The sequence below is a fragment of the Scardinius erythrophthalmus genome (genome assembly GCF_964197995.2).
Source record: "Scardinius erythrophthalmus genome assembly, chromosome: 5".
NCBI classification, from domain to species: Eukaryota; Metazoa; Chordata; class Actinopteri; order Cypriniformes; family Leuciscidae; genus Scardinius; species Scardinius erythrophthalmus.
This window is the reverse complement of record NC_138225.1, coordinates 48244896-48261381: the sequence shown is the minus strand read 5'-3', so window position 1 is coordinate 48261381 and position 16486 is coordinate 48244896. Positions and strand designations below refer to the sequence as shown.

The 16486-nt window shown below is 39.5% G+C and overlaps 1 protein-coding gene across 1 annotated transcript in view; it reads right to left on the bottom strand.

Moving 5' to 3' along the window:
* Positions 1 to 511: 511 nt before the first annotated feature.
* ap2b1 (adaptor related protein complex 2 subunit beta 1) overlaps positions 512 to 16486 on the bottom strand; it is a 58757-nt gene continuing 42782 nt past the window's right edge. The window contains exons 21-22 of the mRNA XM_081364971.1: positions 8108 to 8262; positions 512 to 1867 (exon numbers count right to left, since the gene is read on the bottom strand). Of these exons, the coding sequence (XP_081221097.1) occupies positions 1793 to 1867; positions 8108 to 8262 (230 nt within the window). The 3' untranslated portion in view covers positions 512 to 1792. The remainder of the gene's footprint in view (positions 1868 to 8107; positions 8263 to 16486) is intronic.

Below are 16486 nucleotides of genomic sequence, written 5' to 3'. Positions count from 1 at the left end.
CTACTGTACCAAATATTAACATTGATTTTCTCAGGTGTTCAAATACTCATTTGCAGCTGTATCATACAAATAAATAGTTAAAAAAAATCATATATTGTGATTTCTGGATTTTTTTTTTTTTTAGATTATGTCTTTTACAGTGGACATGCACCTACGATGACAATTTCAGACCCCTCCATGATTTCTAAGTGGGAGAACTTGCAAAATAGCAGGGTGTTCAAATACTTATTTTCCTCACTGTATATATATATATATATATATACACACACACACACACACACACACACACACACACACACACACACACACACACACACATATATATATATATATATATATATACATATATATATATATATATATATATATATATATATATATATATATATATATATATATATATAAATATATAACTAATCTTAAATTATGCAGATAATATAATAATATTAAAAATAATACGAGTAAAAAGGTTAACTGAGAAATTCATAATGAAAAACATAACGAGGGTGCATGTTTGGGAGGCCAACACTGCTGACTTTATTTTGAATTACAACGATCCATAAAATAAACCTAGAGAAATCTCATCAGACTTTTTGTTGAATTTGTGCATGTCAGACTTCACATTTCATTACTAGGACGCACATTGACAGTATAAATCATAATCATTAAAACTTATATTTGCACATATAAAGGTTAATGTATTAATATTTCACCTTCTTATACAAGTGTTCTACTGGCAGATGTTTATTGGACACTGCTTACATGCAGGTTCACAGGCACATTAGCAACTATGGCAACAAAAAAGGTTCACATTTAGTCACCAGCACCACCATGAAGAATAATAAAGTTTGGGGTTTGGGGGGGGGGGGGGACACTCAACTCTACTTAACAGTCCAAAAGTGATTCATCCTTGTATCGCAGAGTCTATGTTATTGAATTTTTTTTTTATTGCATCCATATGTTAGTGTATTAGTTGTAAACCAAAGCAGAGCGAGGTTGTATAATAATGTTGAACAGATATTTCTAACACTCCAAAAACTACCGCACAAAACCCACTCACTTTCACAAGCACAATATATCACATATGGATGGATTCAGTCTGGGAATTAATATCAGATGACCCAATTATACAAGATTAATAGAAAACAAGTTTTGAGTCTTTGTTTTTTGTATCACATTAAGTTGATTCAAAGCAGTTAAGACATTGATGGAGTGTCGACATGTTCAACAGTGGTTAAGCTGAACAAGATAGACAAAACATTAAAAGGAATGTGACGTTTTATGTTGGTCAAAGCATGCAAGGCTAATAGACAGCCGGCAATGTAGTACAATCGCATGAAGAAGCATATCAGAGAACGCATGATGTATATCAAAAAACGTACTATTTTAGGGGATATAGTGATTTTTAAGTGGTTACCATTAAAACAGTATAACTTTCATAACTTGCTTCAGTTTAAAGATTTTACTCGTATACTTTTGCCTTCTTCGCATAAGATGACAAAAACAGGGCATGGGAACGTGAAGTACTGACAATGCGTTCAAACAATTAAAAAATATATAGCTGTGTTCCAGAATTCCCTTTGACACTATCAACAACATCAAGACATTTGGCTAGAACGGAGCATGTGTGATTCACGCGTAGTGGGCACATTGAGGAAACTGGTACCTATAGATGGATTTAAAATAGTGGCAGAAAACATTGGAGAGCTGGATCCTCTGCCACAGAGGTGGTGGTGGCTGGTTGGGGAGGAAGGGACGAATATGTAGAGAGAAAAAAGGACGATAGAGACGTTCAGTTCTTCAGAATGGCATCGTACATCTGGTACACGTACTGAGACACTTCTGGAGCCCTGCATTTCAGAGACAGCTGAAAGAGAAAGAAAAGCTGTTGAAATGTGGTTTGCTTATTTAGGTACATAGTTATACAGAGTAAAAAACAGTGGTTAATTTCATACAAAAAAAATCTAATACTGACATTTATTATTATTAGCATGAAAAATTAAAATGACAGAGAGAGATTGTCAATTATGGTTTCTAAATGTCTCACGATTTTCAACTGTTAATGCTCTCAGCAGCCACTCAATGTGGTCGACATAATTGTTTATTATCTGTTTTTAAAAAGGGGACCTATTATGCTAAAAGTCTAAATTTCTATTATGAAAAAAACCACACACAATATTTTCACATATTTGACATTGTTGCAACTCCTTCCGAAAAGCGTAGTGTGCTCTGATTGGTCGGCTAGACCAGTGTGGTGTGATTGGTCAACTGCTTCCAGTGTGTTTAGGAAATGTCACACCCCTTAACATAACCGCAAGTTTTCACACACCAATGCAACTCAACCAGGCCTTTATTTTGCATATGCCTTGGGTGGGAATTATTTAAATGAGGAATACTGTAATGTATGTTCCCCGAAGAAAACTCAAGACTACAATGAGGCGTTTCAAGGAGCTCAGAAACAGTAAAAGACACTGATATAGAGAATAACTCCCTTTGGAGTGACTGTGCTTTGTAACTTTGCAGACCTTTTTCACGCGCAAACAGCAACATTACACACTAAAGGAAGTTGAAAACGTAAAAACGCATAATAGGACCCCTTTATTGTAGGCTAGGTCATATTTTCTTTTACGCTGCATAATTTTTTTATGAGTTTGCTACCAAATTATAGATGAATTTGCACCATAATATTGTAATGTTGAGTTTGATTGGAAACACAGCCTGTGATGGCAACATAAAATATATTGGAAGTCTTTTCTCTTCATTTTTGCAAACACAGCTATGATGATGATCATACAGAATTTTTTGAAAAATCTTTATCATTGTATTTTTACCCTGCTGTCCATATCCCTATCAGAACAGACCGTAGTCTATTTTTGGGTTGTGACCCACCAGATGATAATCAACACCACACTTTGATGGGCTATGTGTTTAGCACTTTTCACAGCTTTTCACTGCAAACCTTTGAGTGAAGCTGGATAAATAAAATGCTACCCATAAAAGTGTTAGAATTAATGTTCCTTTTAAGACCATTAGAAAATCTGCACAGACTCAAAGCTAGCAATTCTTGAAGTCAAATAATTTGTTAATTTGCATGTCCAATAAATTTCAGTTTGGAACTGCAAGGACTGAAATCCTAAAACAATATGGATTTTAAGTTAATTCATAATAGCAAGAATAGTTTCTGAACATAAGGAAGCCTGTTATATATCACTAGTGGTATATACACCACTTGGGATGTTTATATGTGTACAGTACCAGTCAAAAGTTTGGAAACGTTACTATTTTTAATGTTTTTGAAAGAAGTCTCTTATGCTTATCAAGCCTGCATTTATTTGATCAAAAACACAGAAAAAAACATTAATATGTGAAATATAATTACAATAGCTTCAGAAATCATTCTAATGTGCTGATTTGATACTCAGTTATTATCAATGTTGGAAAAATTGTGTTGCTTAATATATTTTGGAACCTTTGATACTTTAAATAAAAAGTTAAAAAGAAATTCTTTAAAAAACAAAACAAAAAAAAAACTTTCCAGTTTTGAACGGTAGAACAAAAGATTTCTAGGATCATATGACATTGAAGACTGGAGTAATGGCTGATGAAACTTCAGCTTTGCATCACAGAAATAAATTATAATTTAAAGTATATTAAAACAGAAAACCATTATATTAAATTGTAATAATATTTCAAAAATTACATTATTTTTTAACAAATAAATGCAGCCTTGATCAGCATGAGACTTTTCAAAAATATTAAAAATAGTAATGTTTCCAAACTTTTGACCAGTACTGTACACACACGATCACACACACACACACACACACACACACACACACACACACACACACACACACACACACACACACACACACACACACACACACACACACACACACACACACACACACACACACACACACACACACACAAACTATGCTATTGACATAATTTGAAGAATTTACATAATTGACATAAACTGAGAAATTTGCATGAATTATAAAATTTACCCCATTTGCAAAAATGACAGCAGCATGAACTCCACAAAACCTAATGATCATGTTCTCCATCATGATTTGAGATAACACAAAAAGTATATTGAGCTTCAACAGAAGCAAGAACATTTGACCTTCTGTACAAAGAGCCAAATGATCAATGTCAGTAGTTACTTATTTGAAATTAGATTTTGAATGTGAGTCTCAGACTTTCGGACTCCACTGTAAATAATAGTTTCTGTTTTTTGTAATTGTATTTCAGTAAACATCTTCCAAGCAGAGGTCTACCAACATTTAAAGAAATATCATTTCTTTGTTTAACAACCTCAAAACAATGGCACAGCAAACATTACAGTCTGTTTTTCTCCTCAGGTGGCCAAAGAACTATAATCACCCTGAGGAGCAAACATAAAAAACAAATAAAACCGACAATGAATACTTTTGCTCTTTTGGCTCAGCTCTTACTATCAATTCCCACTTCCCTTTAAATGTCACCATCTTCGGATCGACCGAAGATAAATCTGTGACTTTTTCTTCAACTGAATGCTCTGAACAATCCTCGGCCCGCCAGGAACATAATCCCTCATACAGCAGGGCTTGTATTGGTTACCTTACTTGAGGAATGTGTTTCCAGAGGTCTTGGCAGACAACAGCACTCCATCACTGGCTGTTAGGTCAAACCGCACTGGTTCGACGGAGTCCAGTTATCATCTGTTCAGATCGGAGCCAGATACTGCCAGGATACCGAGGGCTGAAGTCTCATTAAAAATCAATTGTCTGGGATCAGGTAGGGTTTCTGATGGCACTGATCCGTCCTGGCCTCAGGGGGCCTCAGGCAATCAAGCTCAGCAGAGGTGTCTGAACAGATGCCTTCTGAATAATAAAGAGGGCTCTATTGCTAATCAACCGATTAATCTATTTAGCAGCCTCTTAATTTGGCCACCAACTTCCCAATGGAAATTTATGGAGTCCATGGCAGCTGCTTTGCTGGCCAGTCGGTCGGGATTGGTTTTATATGTTTTTGTCCAAAGGACTAAGGTGAGAATACTTTTTACTCACTTGAAATGGAATCACAAGTTGAAAATAAATCACTGAATTATTTCAACTGTTCAATCAGGTGCCATTTTTATTCTGTCCACCAACCGCCAACTACAAGCACAGGATTGTGTGGAATCAGAGGCGGTGAAGAAGCATTTGTGCCAGGGATGTGCGCAACGACTAATTTCACTGGAAATTTTGCAACTCTCCACCAGAGAGATCCATTCGAAATAGATATGAATGCTAAACTTATAAACAATGTATATTAAATTTAAACGTATATATCATTTTTTCCCAAAAAAATATTTATTCCTTACAAGTACTGTTAAGGAACCGTAAGCAGAGCCAGAACTTTTTCTTTACGATTCCTATCCCTACACTACAATTACCTGCAAAGACAGCATTTTTCAGGCTTCAGACGCTGTCCATCTGCTGCGTACACACATTTACACATCACTTCGTGCTTAGCAGTCAGTTGTGAAGATCTGAAGAGGGATTTTCTGTCTAGCTTGTCATAAAGCCAGTTTTATCCCAGTGCTTTGTGTTTAAAGAACAAGCATTAAAACTGTCGAATGTGATGCTGTAATTTGGCTCACCCTCACTCATATGATTATAACAAACCACTGTCAAATGTGCAGCTGGAGCTTATCCATCTCCAGTGTCATGCTGTCGCCAAGCAAAGGTTCACTGCAGGTGCTCAACTTGTGTTCTGTGCCTCACTGAGCAAAAGACTATTTCAGTTCACCAGGCAGAGCACTGTTTGGCCGCTGCTGTTTGGCTCCACATGAATTATAAAAACTTGCAAGTGCAAACATTGAACGGATGATGAGCACTCATTGCCATACTTTGCATCTCAATTTCAAAAACGCAACCAGATTTGATATCCGATGAGAGGTTTGTGAAGAACTTCTGATATGAGTTATAGAATCAAATTGCGTTTCTTGAAAGAAAGAAAGGCTGAAACTACAAAAAGGCAAGTTAAGAGTAGGGTAGGCAATGCTTTTCATAAACTCTTTTTGTTATACTGGTTGAAACTCTGTTCACACACATCCTGACAGCAATCAATAATAGAAGTCGTCTAAATATAAAAAATAAAAGAATGTACATGTATGTTCTGTGGAAGTCCCAGGACCAAAAAATGTTTGTCCAATCATTGCATTTGGCCCGAATGTCTGCCTGCCTGTCAACATATGTATTTTCAAACCTCGGCGCATCACTCTGCAGCAGTCAGGTGGTACAAGTAAGTTCATGTTCATTAATATTGTAATGTTACTGTTGTTGTTGTTGTTATGTCTTTTTGGAGGAGACGTGGCTTTGGAGACGCTCTGAAGGGAGGCTGTTCTAATGCTTTCAAAACTAGCTTTCCCTCTCCAAAATTGCCTACTCTAGCTTTAATGATGTTTTTTTTAAAAAGTGTACAAAACTAAAACGCCTTTTAACTCTTTCCCCACCATTGACGAGTTTTTCTTAGTCTTCAACAAAAATGCAATTTTCTCAGCTTTATGTTCAAAATGTTTTTTTTTTTTTGTTTTGTTTTTTTAAACTGAAACTTACCACATTTAAATGTTGATAAAAAAAATAATGAATGAAGATAGAATGAAATGCATTGCTTGCTTTTGATAAATTGACTGTTTACATGTTCATTCAACAAAATATTCTGGGGGGCATGAACATTTAATGAATATCATCAAAAATGCTGCCGCTGGCATACAATAAAACACTGGCGAGGACATAAAGTGTCATCTCACTTCACTTTCCAGTTAAGGTGATGATACACAGGGCAACTTTTTGGGCAATGTTGCTGTCAACGGGCAACCAGATGAGACACAGGGCCCACAACCGATCTAAATTATCCAGATAGAAATTCATTGCCCATTTTCAATGGGAAAGTGCTAGATTGCCCAGCAACATTGCTCAAAAAGTTGCCCTGTGTATCATCACCTGTAGAGTTCTCATGTGATAACATCTTACATGATGAAAGTACATAACTATACTACTATAAAACTATATAAAATTCCATTATCATCTGTAAGCAGTTACTGCATTCTGCTACTGAATCTTTTGCAGCATCACATCAAAAGAAATTACATTTTATCCAAGCTAAGTGTCTTAAGTCACCAAAGTTGAATGTATTATTCTGTGGTATCCAGGTGTTTTTGTCTTAAAAAGACAATAAATAATTTCAAATGGGTTGTTCTTATAGGCTGCGCTCAACTAGTGTAGTCTGATTGACAAGTGAATGACTCTTAAGAGCTGGTTCTTTTAATGAACTGGGCAAAATCAATCAAACATCTTTGAATCAGATTAACAAATTGCTTGCTGTATCTGTCAAAGCTCTTACTGAATAAACATCTGATTCACTTATAGAGTGCATGTTCTCTCAGAGGCACACTTTAAAATAAACCAAAAGTAGAATATAGTTTACTAAACTTGTTGACTTAATACAAAATCACAGAGGAGAGGATCAAAAAAGTCATACATAAGCAGTCTGTTACATAAGCAGAATCTCAATAAGTGGCAGCCAACAAGTTTCAGTCAACAAGTTTTGGACCAAAAGTCATGCATGTTGCTGTTTGTAAAGATAATTCAGGAACGTTCCCCAGAGCACTGGGGATCCATGAACTAAAACAGGGATCAATACTCTACCTGTCGGCGACAAGCCTTTTCTGAACGCTTCATGCTGCTCTTGACCTTCCTGTTCATTTAATGCATTAGGCAAGCAAGTCAAGCAGAAAGCACGGCTTTCAGGGTCATGAATTTATCATGTTTAAAAAGCCTGATCTTCAAAGCAGTGAATTACATAAAGTGCTGAATTACAAGGTGCTAAAAACTTGGAGTGGATTGGTGGACAAATAAGTGGATATAAAAATAAAGCTAGTTTTATGTAAATACAGTATTCTGTCAAAGTGAGGGATGAAGGATGTCCTTGAATATGTTCTGGACAACGTCAAAAGCATTTTGTTTGTCAAGGGACAAGATTTATTTTGCTCTTTTGTATTAAATTGGCAAGCATTCGTCGAGTTGGACTTCGTTTGAATACCCAATTGTTGAATCTTCGCGCTGTGAGTGATTACCGTGTAATTGGGATTGCCAGGTTGTATGCGGAGTTCGGCGAGTATCCAGATCCCGTTGGTGAGTTTGAGCGACTGATACAGCATGTCCTGGCCTTCTACGTTCCTCTTGGCGATGGTGTAGATATTGTTGTTCTGCAGTTTGCCTGACACCGTATCTGCCAATACCAAAGACACATGGTTACCCAACAAAACATTCACAGAAGTCTCTAAACAGAATACAGTATCAGCAGAAAAAGCTACCATGCATCCAACTTAAAAACCCCATGAAAAGGTCTGATGGACACTTGTATTAAATATTCCCTAAAAAGTAAGTACAAGTATTCCCTATTGAAACAAGAGGAGTACATAGCAAAACATATATTTTTAAATAACCTGTTTGTACCATGGATAAAATCAATAGAGACTCTTTAAAAATGTATACATTTCGGCCAGTTTCTTCACAACCAGCTTGTGGTTGGGAAAGTAATAAAGTATAAGCATTAGCACAACCAAAGGCACACAATTACCCGAAATTTGCTACTTGCTATGTCCTAATTGGACACAGATGGTGTTTGGGAAGTTGACATGTAATTTTACTGTGCTCAAAGAAAAAGGACATACATCTTTTGTTTCTTTCACCATTTGGCTGAAAAAAAAAGGCTTTGTCTGCAATCATAAAATTATCTATTCAAATTAATTTTGAAAACTTGAAATAAATTAAGATAAATTTGACCAATTAGACAGACACACACACACAAACACTAATTGGGTGCTACTTGACAATTTAAGTATTACCCTAAAAATGTAACCTACCTGTCATAATTTTTCATTTGTAGTGCGGTCATTTTCATTTTTAATGCTTATAAGGAACTACTTCAAAATGTATTTATTCAGTCCTGCAGTGTTACAGAAATTCAGAGATTTTCCGCTTAAATATTATGAAATATTACAGAATACTTCATAGTCCAAATACAGAACCATTGGTGATTAAAAGTGGTGAAAATTATGACCTATTAGATCATCTAAGTAAGATATACAGTACAATATGTATAAAGCTTCAACTCTTCGTGTTACCAATTTACCGTGATCAACTACATGGTGATAATACGGGCAAGAAGGGACCTTCTCATTCTGTAAGATATTTTATTGGACAAAACCTTTTATGATCAACTAAAAAACATTATATTATTGAATTGAGGTTGAATAACATTAGAAACTAATCTACTGCATGCAGATTAATGTCTTAAACAGTAGATTAATTTACACATCATACTATGACCCTGGCCTGAGTGATGCTGTTCTGGAATCAGACACTACTGAGCCATATCACTGTGCTTTCAGAGCATTGGAGAGCGTGGAATGAGAGAGAGAGAAGAAATGATGAAACCCCTGGCAACAGAGATAGATAAGCGCTGAAAGACAAGGACAGGCCGCAAACAACGTAAGAGAGCAAAGTAAAGGGGCACAATAAAACCCAATCGAGTGTTTAAAGAGGGAGAAAGATGGATTGGGGAAATAAAAAGCCAGAAGGGTCATGGGCAATGAAGATGGAAAACATTTATACACAGACAGAGGGAGGTCTGAGGACAGAGTCAGCGGTTATATAAGCCACAGAATCAGGTGAAGACAGTTGGTGTTACCAACATGTGGAGTGTGCTGTGACTCACTCCAGTTCACACTGACTGCACACACTACTGCTGTCAATCCTGTGAGTCTGCCTTCACAATACACAGCGGAAACACAGAGGGAGCTGCTCGAGATAGGGTGAGGAGGGACATAGCGTAATATGTAAGGAATAATTGACGACGGGCTGTTGAATTATTAGAAAAATAATGCAGCCACGACGCTTATACTACGGTTACCATTGATAAGATGATGTATTTCAAGATGTTTGTCAGGTTTTTGTCCTTAAAACGGTCTTGTGTGTAGGACTAATTTCTTACGCATCTAATCCCAAGCCTCCGTTGCTAATTCCAAAACATAATTTTAGAGCTAATAACGGAGACTTGAGTCACTGAGAGCAGTGTGTAGTTATTAATGCAGTAAGAGAGAAGAGAGAGAGAGAGAGAGAGAGAGAGAGAGAGAGAGAGAGAGAGAGAGCGCGAGCGCGAGCGAAAGCTTAAGCGTGTGTGAATTACCTCAGTCTGTGCGTCTCTCAACAGTGTTCGGCACCAGCGTCTAGCGAAACTATGTTTATCTGCACCTCGCTAGTGAGAACCGTCGTGTAGCTTTTAAGTTGTTAAACAATTTTACTGATAAAATCATCAGAGCAGTGCTGACAACACGTTTCGTTTGAGTGGGAGAGAGAGCGAGAAAGAGATGTGTGTTTTTCCATAATAACTAATGCATTAATACAAAATAAAACCATAATTTTGTGGCTAAAAAACGTGTAAATAATTGGTTGTTTTTTACGGTGAACGGGAGGGGACATGTTCGGTTCACTTAGTTTTGTCGTGGCCACAACATGTATTAAACTCGTGGGAACGTCATATTAAGTCGTGGCCTTGAGATCATATGTAACCCCGGCATCCTGGCCAAATTTGCCCCTTGGCCTCTGTCCATCATGGCCGCCTAATCATCCCCATATACTGATTGGCTTCATCACTGTCTCCTCTCCACCAGTAAGCTGGTGTGTGGTGGGCGTTCTGGCGCAATATGGCTGCCGTCGCATCATCCAAGTGGATGCTGCACATTGGTGGTGGTTGAGGAGATTCCCCCTTTCATGTAAAAGCGCTTTGAGTAGGCCTGCCTAGAAAAGCGCTATATAAATGTAATGAATTATTATTATTATTATTATTATATGTTGAGGGAATGATATATTTTTCTCGTGGCCACGAGTTATGTTGAGAGTACCACAACGGTCCATACTCTACATATAAAGCCGTCGGAGATGACTGATGAAATAACATTTTACTTTGAATTAGGAATGTCATATAAAGATATAGTGCGGTCTCTGGCATTAAGACATGGTACGTAAGTGAAAGACACCTGAAGCGCAATCTTAAGTTGAATGGGCTTTTTCGTCAGAATTGCTTAAGTGTACTAGTGGGTTTCATGAGATGTCTACGTCGCAAAGTCTAGCTACTGGGGTGCTCTCAAGGCTCGGTGCTTGGACCACTTCTCTTCTCCATCTACATGTCATCACTAGGATCTGTCATTCAGAAACATGTTTTTTCCTATCACTGTTATGCTGACGACACACAACTCCACCTCTCACTCCAGCCAGATGATCTGACGGTAGCTGCTCTCATCTCAGCCTGCCTGACAGACCTTTCCTGCTGGATGAAGGCCAACTACCTTCAAAGACTTACAAAGACAGAGCTGCTCGTGGTCTCGGCACTTCATCCGAACCCAGCACTTCATCACAACTTCTCCATTCAGCTTTGTTTGTCAACCATAACTCCATCCAGGACAGCCAGGAACCTTGGAGTTGTGATTGATGATCAGTTAAAGTTTGCAAACCACATTGCTAGAACTGCCCGATCCTGCAGATTTGCCTTATACAACATTAGGAGGATCATGCCCTTCCTATCACAGTATGCTACACAACTCCTTGTCCAAGCCCTTGTTCTATCCAGACTGGACTATTTTAATGCTCTCTTGGCAGGCCTTCCAAACCTCTGCAACTGATCCAGAAAATTGTGGCAAGAGTGGTCTAAAAAGCAAAGACATTCAAATGCACAAATGTCCTGGTAATTGGTAATGCAGATGTATATACAGATAACAATCCCCTCACCTACGTCCTGAGCACGGCCAAGCTGAACGCTGTTGGACATCGCTGGGTTGGTGAATTAGCCGACTTCCACTTCAACATCAAGTACAGGCCAGGCAAGGTGAATGTGGATGCAGATACCCTGTCCAGGTTTCCAGTGAAACTCCAAGACAACCTGAAGGAGTACACCGAGACAATGCCACCTGAGGTTGTATCTGCCATCTGGCAGGGGAATAAAGCTCAGAGAGATGAGGATGTGTCCTGGGCTGCCGCCCTTCAGATCTCCGCCTTTGATGACGACTCTCCCCCGATGAGTGCGCCCATGTTCACCCCAGAAGACATCAGAGCCGCCCAGAAAGGAGATGAGCCCATTTCAGAGGTGATTCGGTTGAAAGGGAGCGGATGGAATCCGAGAGACAAAGACTGGAGTCCAATGCAACCAGAAACACGACGACTTATACGTGAGTGGAACAGGCTCAAACTGGATAATGGTATTCTGTACAGGCATGCAGGACAAAATCAACAACTGGTCCTCCCCAAAGCACTCAAGTCAACCGTGCTCAAACACCTGCACGATGACATGGGACACGTTGGCGCTGATAAAGTCACCCACCTTGCAAGGCAACGGTTCTACTGGCCTTTTATGCAGCGCGACATCGAAGACTATGTCATCCGCCAATGCCCATGCATCAAACAAAAACGACCTGCTGTCCATGAGAAAGCACCAATGGGCTCAATCACAACTAACGCACCTTTTGAACTGCTCTCTGTTGATTACCTTCACCTTGATCCCAGTAAAGGAGGCTACGAGTACATCCTTGTGGTAGTAGATCACTTCACCCGTTTTGCTCAGGCCTACGCAACTCGAAACAAGTCTGGCAAAACAGCGGCCGAAAAGATCTTCTACGACTTCATTCCACGCTTCGGGTACCCTCAAAAGCTCCACCATGACCAGGGTCGGGAATTCGAGAACACCCTATTCCAGAGACTTCAGCAGCTGGCAGGAATATCTCACTCCCGAACTACTCCTTACCATCCGCAGGGGAATCCTGTTGAACGCCTGAACAGGACACTCCTCCAGATGCTCAGAACACTCCATGAGGAAAAGAAGGCAGAGTGGAAAGACCATCTCCCCAGCATAGTACATGCCTACAACTGCACGAAGCATGAGTCTACAGGCTATTCACCATTCTTCCTCCTCTTTGGAAGACATCCACAGCTGCCCATTGACCTTATATTCAATCTCGACCCAGATCGGCTGGTACAGACACGGCAGGAGTATGCACAGACCTGGGCTTCCCGGATGCAGGATGCATACCGGATTGCCTCTGAGAACAGCAAGAAGTCTTCTGAGAAAGGGAAAAGGCACTACGACCGAGGTGCCAGAGGAGCCTTGCTGCAACCAGGTGATCGTGTGCTTGTCAAGAACCTGTCGGAGAGAGGTGGCCCAGGCAAACTTCGATCTTACTGGGAACAGAAGATCCACCGTGTCATAGAGAGGCTGGGAGATGGACCTGTATATCGAATCCAAGCTGAAACAGGTGACCAGACTCTCCGGGTGCTCCACCGCAACCTCCTCTTGCCTGTCAGTGACTTGCCAGTCAACCATGAGGAACGTGACACTGGTGTGGAGCGAAAGTCCCAAGGACAGAGACGTCATATGCCAACCAGAGAAGCAACTAAGTCTGATGTCGGCACCTCAGATGATGAGGGGGAGTGCTCCTACAACCTTAGACCCTTGCCTGTGTATGAGAGGAGGGCTGTCAGATACCACCCACATCAACCCGAGCTACACAGTGAGCTAAGGGCTGGGGCTCCCGAATATCAACCGTTGAGCCGTGCACCTGAGTCTGAGAATGTATGGCAGCCAGGACCATCTGACCCTTTGGTGACAGCAGAGCCAATGCCGGTACCAAGAGGGGTAGATCCGTCCCCTGCTGTGGAAGGACCGGATCAACACAGAGATGATGCTATGGAGAGTGAAAGCCCTCAGGATCCTGAGATAGATGCTGTGCCTGTTCCTCAGCCAGTAAGAGAGGTAGATCAGCAACTGCGGAGGTCCAGTCGACCCGTCAAATCCAGAAACATCTTCATGTATGACCAGCCAGGAGAACCTTCCTACCAGCCCTGGAGAATGGGAACTAATGCCATGTACTGTACCCCTTCTTCCATGCTGGCCTACCCAGTGTTTCATGAGAGATGCAACTATCCTCCACCTGCTGTATGGACATACAGTAGAATTGACATGGACCAGGACATGAAAGACATTGATATCAACATACAATCTTACCTTCATACTACTTATCTGTGATTGACATACTGCAGGCTTACTTCCTGTTCAGACTGATGACTCTTGAAGACCATACTTACCTGAGGTCCTGACCGATAGTTTGAGAGTACCACTGTAGCCAGTAGTTCAGTTTAGTACTGGATGTCGGGAGACATCTCTTAAAGTAGGGGAGAGTGTAATGGGTAGAGAAAATGACCACATATATTAGTTTAATTGAAAAAAACCTTCTTCTGTTTTGTTACTTTTTTTTTAAAAAAAGCCGTTACACTGTTTCAGTTGGGTTGCCGTGGAGACGGTAACTCAAGCGCTCAGAAATAAACATCCAGCGCTTGAGAAAGACATAATTTTTGTATCTCCACTTCTTTCCAACCCACAGGTATGTTTTAAACCTTTCCAATCTCTGTCAAAAGTTATCGAAAGAGTATATAACCAGTACGGTTGTTTAGGTGATGTGTGTTGCCATGTTCCGTGTAGAAAGATATTATGCTGTGTTTATACTGTATGTATTGGCTTGCCGCTTTCGCTGGCGAGCTAGTTGAACTGTCACCGTTAATGAAGGTTCCGTTCTCTCGTCTTTTTGTACTGACTGTAAACAGTAGTGTCAAGTGAACATCGATATGTTTAAAGTGTATGGTGTAATGTCTACATATTTGAATGTGCTAAAGCAATTGTTTCAAGATATAATATAATATATAGTGTCATTTGTTGATGTATATTTGATATATTATACAGTAAGACTGATATCTATTTCACAATATGTTATTAATGTGTTTTGTATTTTATCTGATATATACCAATGCTTTTCATATTGGTTTGTTTATTGTATTCAGTATTATAGACCATTTCTATATTATATTGTCCACGTAATGGCTGAAGTTACGGTTTATGATCTCATAGTATTATTGAGATATTTGATCCAAAAGAGAGAAAAGAAATAAACATCCAGCGCTTGAGAAAGACATAATTTTTGTATCTCCACTTCTTTCCAACCCACAGTGCTATCCAGCCTGTGGTTTTGTACCTGCCCAGATTCCCCTAGGTCTGAGGCCGGTAACACAGACGTTAGGTCAAAAGTAGTCTCAGCCTCATACGTCACACCCACGGACCGCTGACTGAACGTCTGATGCATAAGGCAACACTTAACTGGAAACACTTCAGGATTTTCGAAGTTGTCATCTGACGCCTGGAAACAAAGAAGCCGTGACGCCAAACCCCCTCAAGGAAGAACGCCAATGAGCGCTTCTCAGTATCAACTAACTAAACGCTCGATTTTTAAAAGTATGTGAAGTATGTAAAGTTCGTGGCATAGTTTTACACAACAGTCTGTTATTGTAGGGACATTGATGTTACATTTTCACACCCCTAAACATGACATGGAACAAATGAACTGTGATTGGTTGCTTTACATGTCAGTCAGACGGCCTCTTGGGCGGTACTTGGTCTATGAAAGCTGCTATGGAGTCTAGACCTTCTGCCGTCAGTCTGAAGCTCTGGCTACACGAGACTGAGTCAAAAGTAATCTAAAAGTAACGAAAAAGTAGTCAGAATACATTACCAAAAATGTGTAATGTAACGGATTACACTACTAACATAACATTACTAATTTTCTCTCTCTCTCACACACACACACACACACACACACACACACACACACACACACACACACACACACACACACACACACACAGGCTAAAAAGTTCAAAATAAATGCATCCCTAGTTATATACAGCTAGAAGTAACCCATGTTCTGTCCACACCAGAGATGAGAACCTGTGGCATGAAGCATGAATTTGATTATCCTTGATCCTCTGTAAATGTACAGGCAGCAATTCTGCAGCATATCAATGAGGTTTGTAAACGGTTGTAAAACATTAACGCTGAAAACTAATTAGAGATGTTTATTTTCTGCTGAATTAAGCGCTGAAATTATTCATCATTAGGAATGTGCTGATCCACGGACATGAACGCATGTCATCCTCCTGGACTCAAGAACTGTGGCTGCATTCTGATAAAGAACAAATCAACCAGTCTCAACAACAACAAAACATGAAACAGCTTCCTACTTATTCAATTCTATGGGGAAAAAATCAGTCATTTACACATAATACCAATGCACACAGTGTGGGGAAAAGGCATTCGGTTATATCTTGCCCTCGCTTGTTTGCTCCATTACGTGGACATTGTTATTCAAGTCATGGCAAGCTAGAGTCAATCAGCATCTCACAATAGCAGTCGATTATTCTCTACATGCTTATAAACACGATTGAAACTGAACTGCATGGCTTCTCCAACCAAAACAAGGCATCAGAGTGAAGAGAAAAAAAATAAAAAATAAAAAATCAAAGCCTGGATTTGTCAAACTACTGCTGTTTAGTGTGGCACTACATGCGTCGATCAC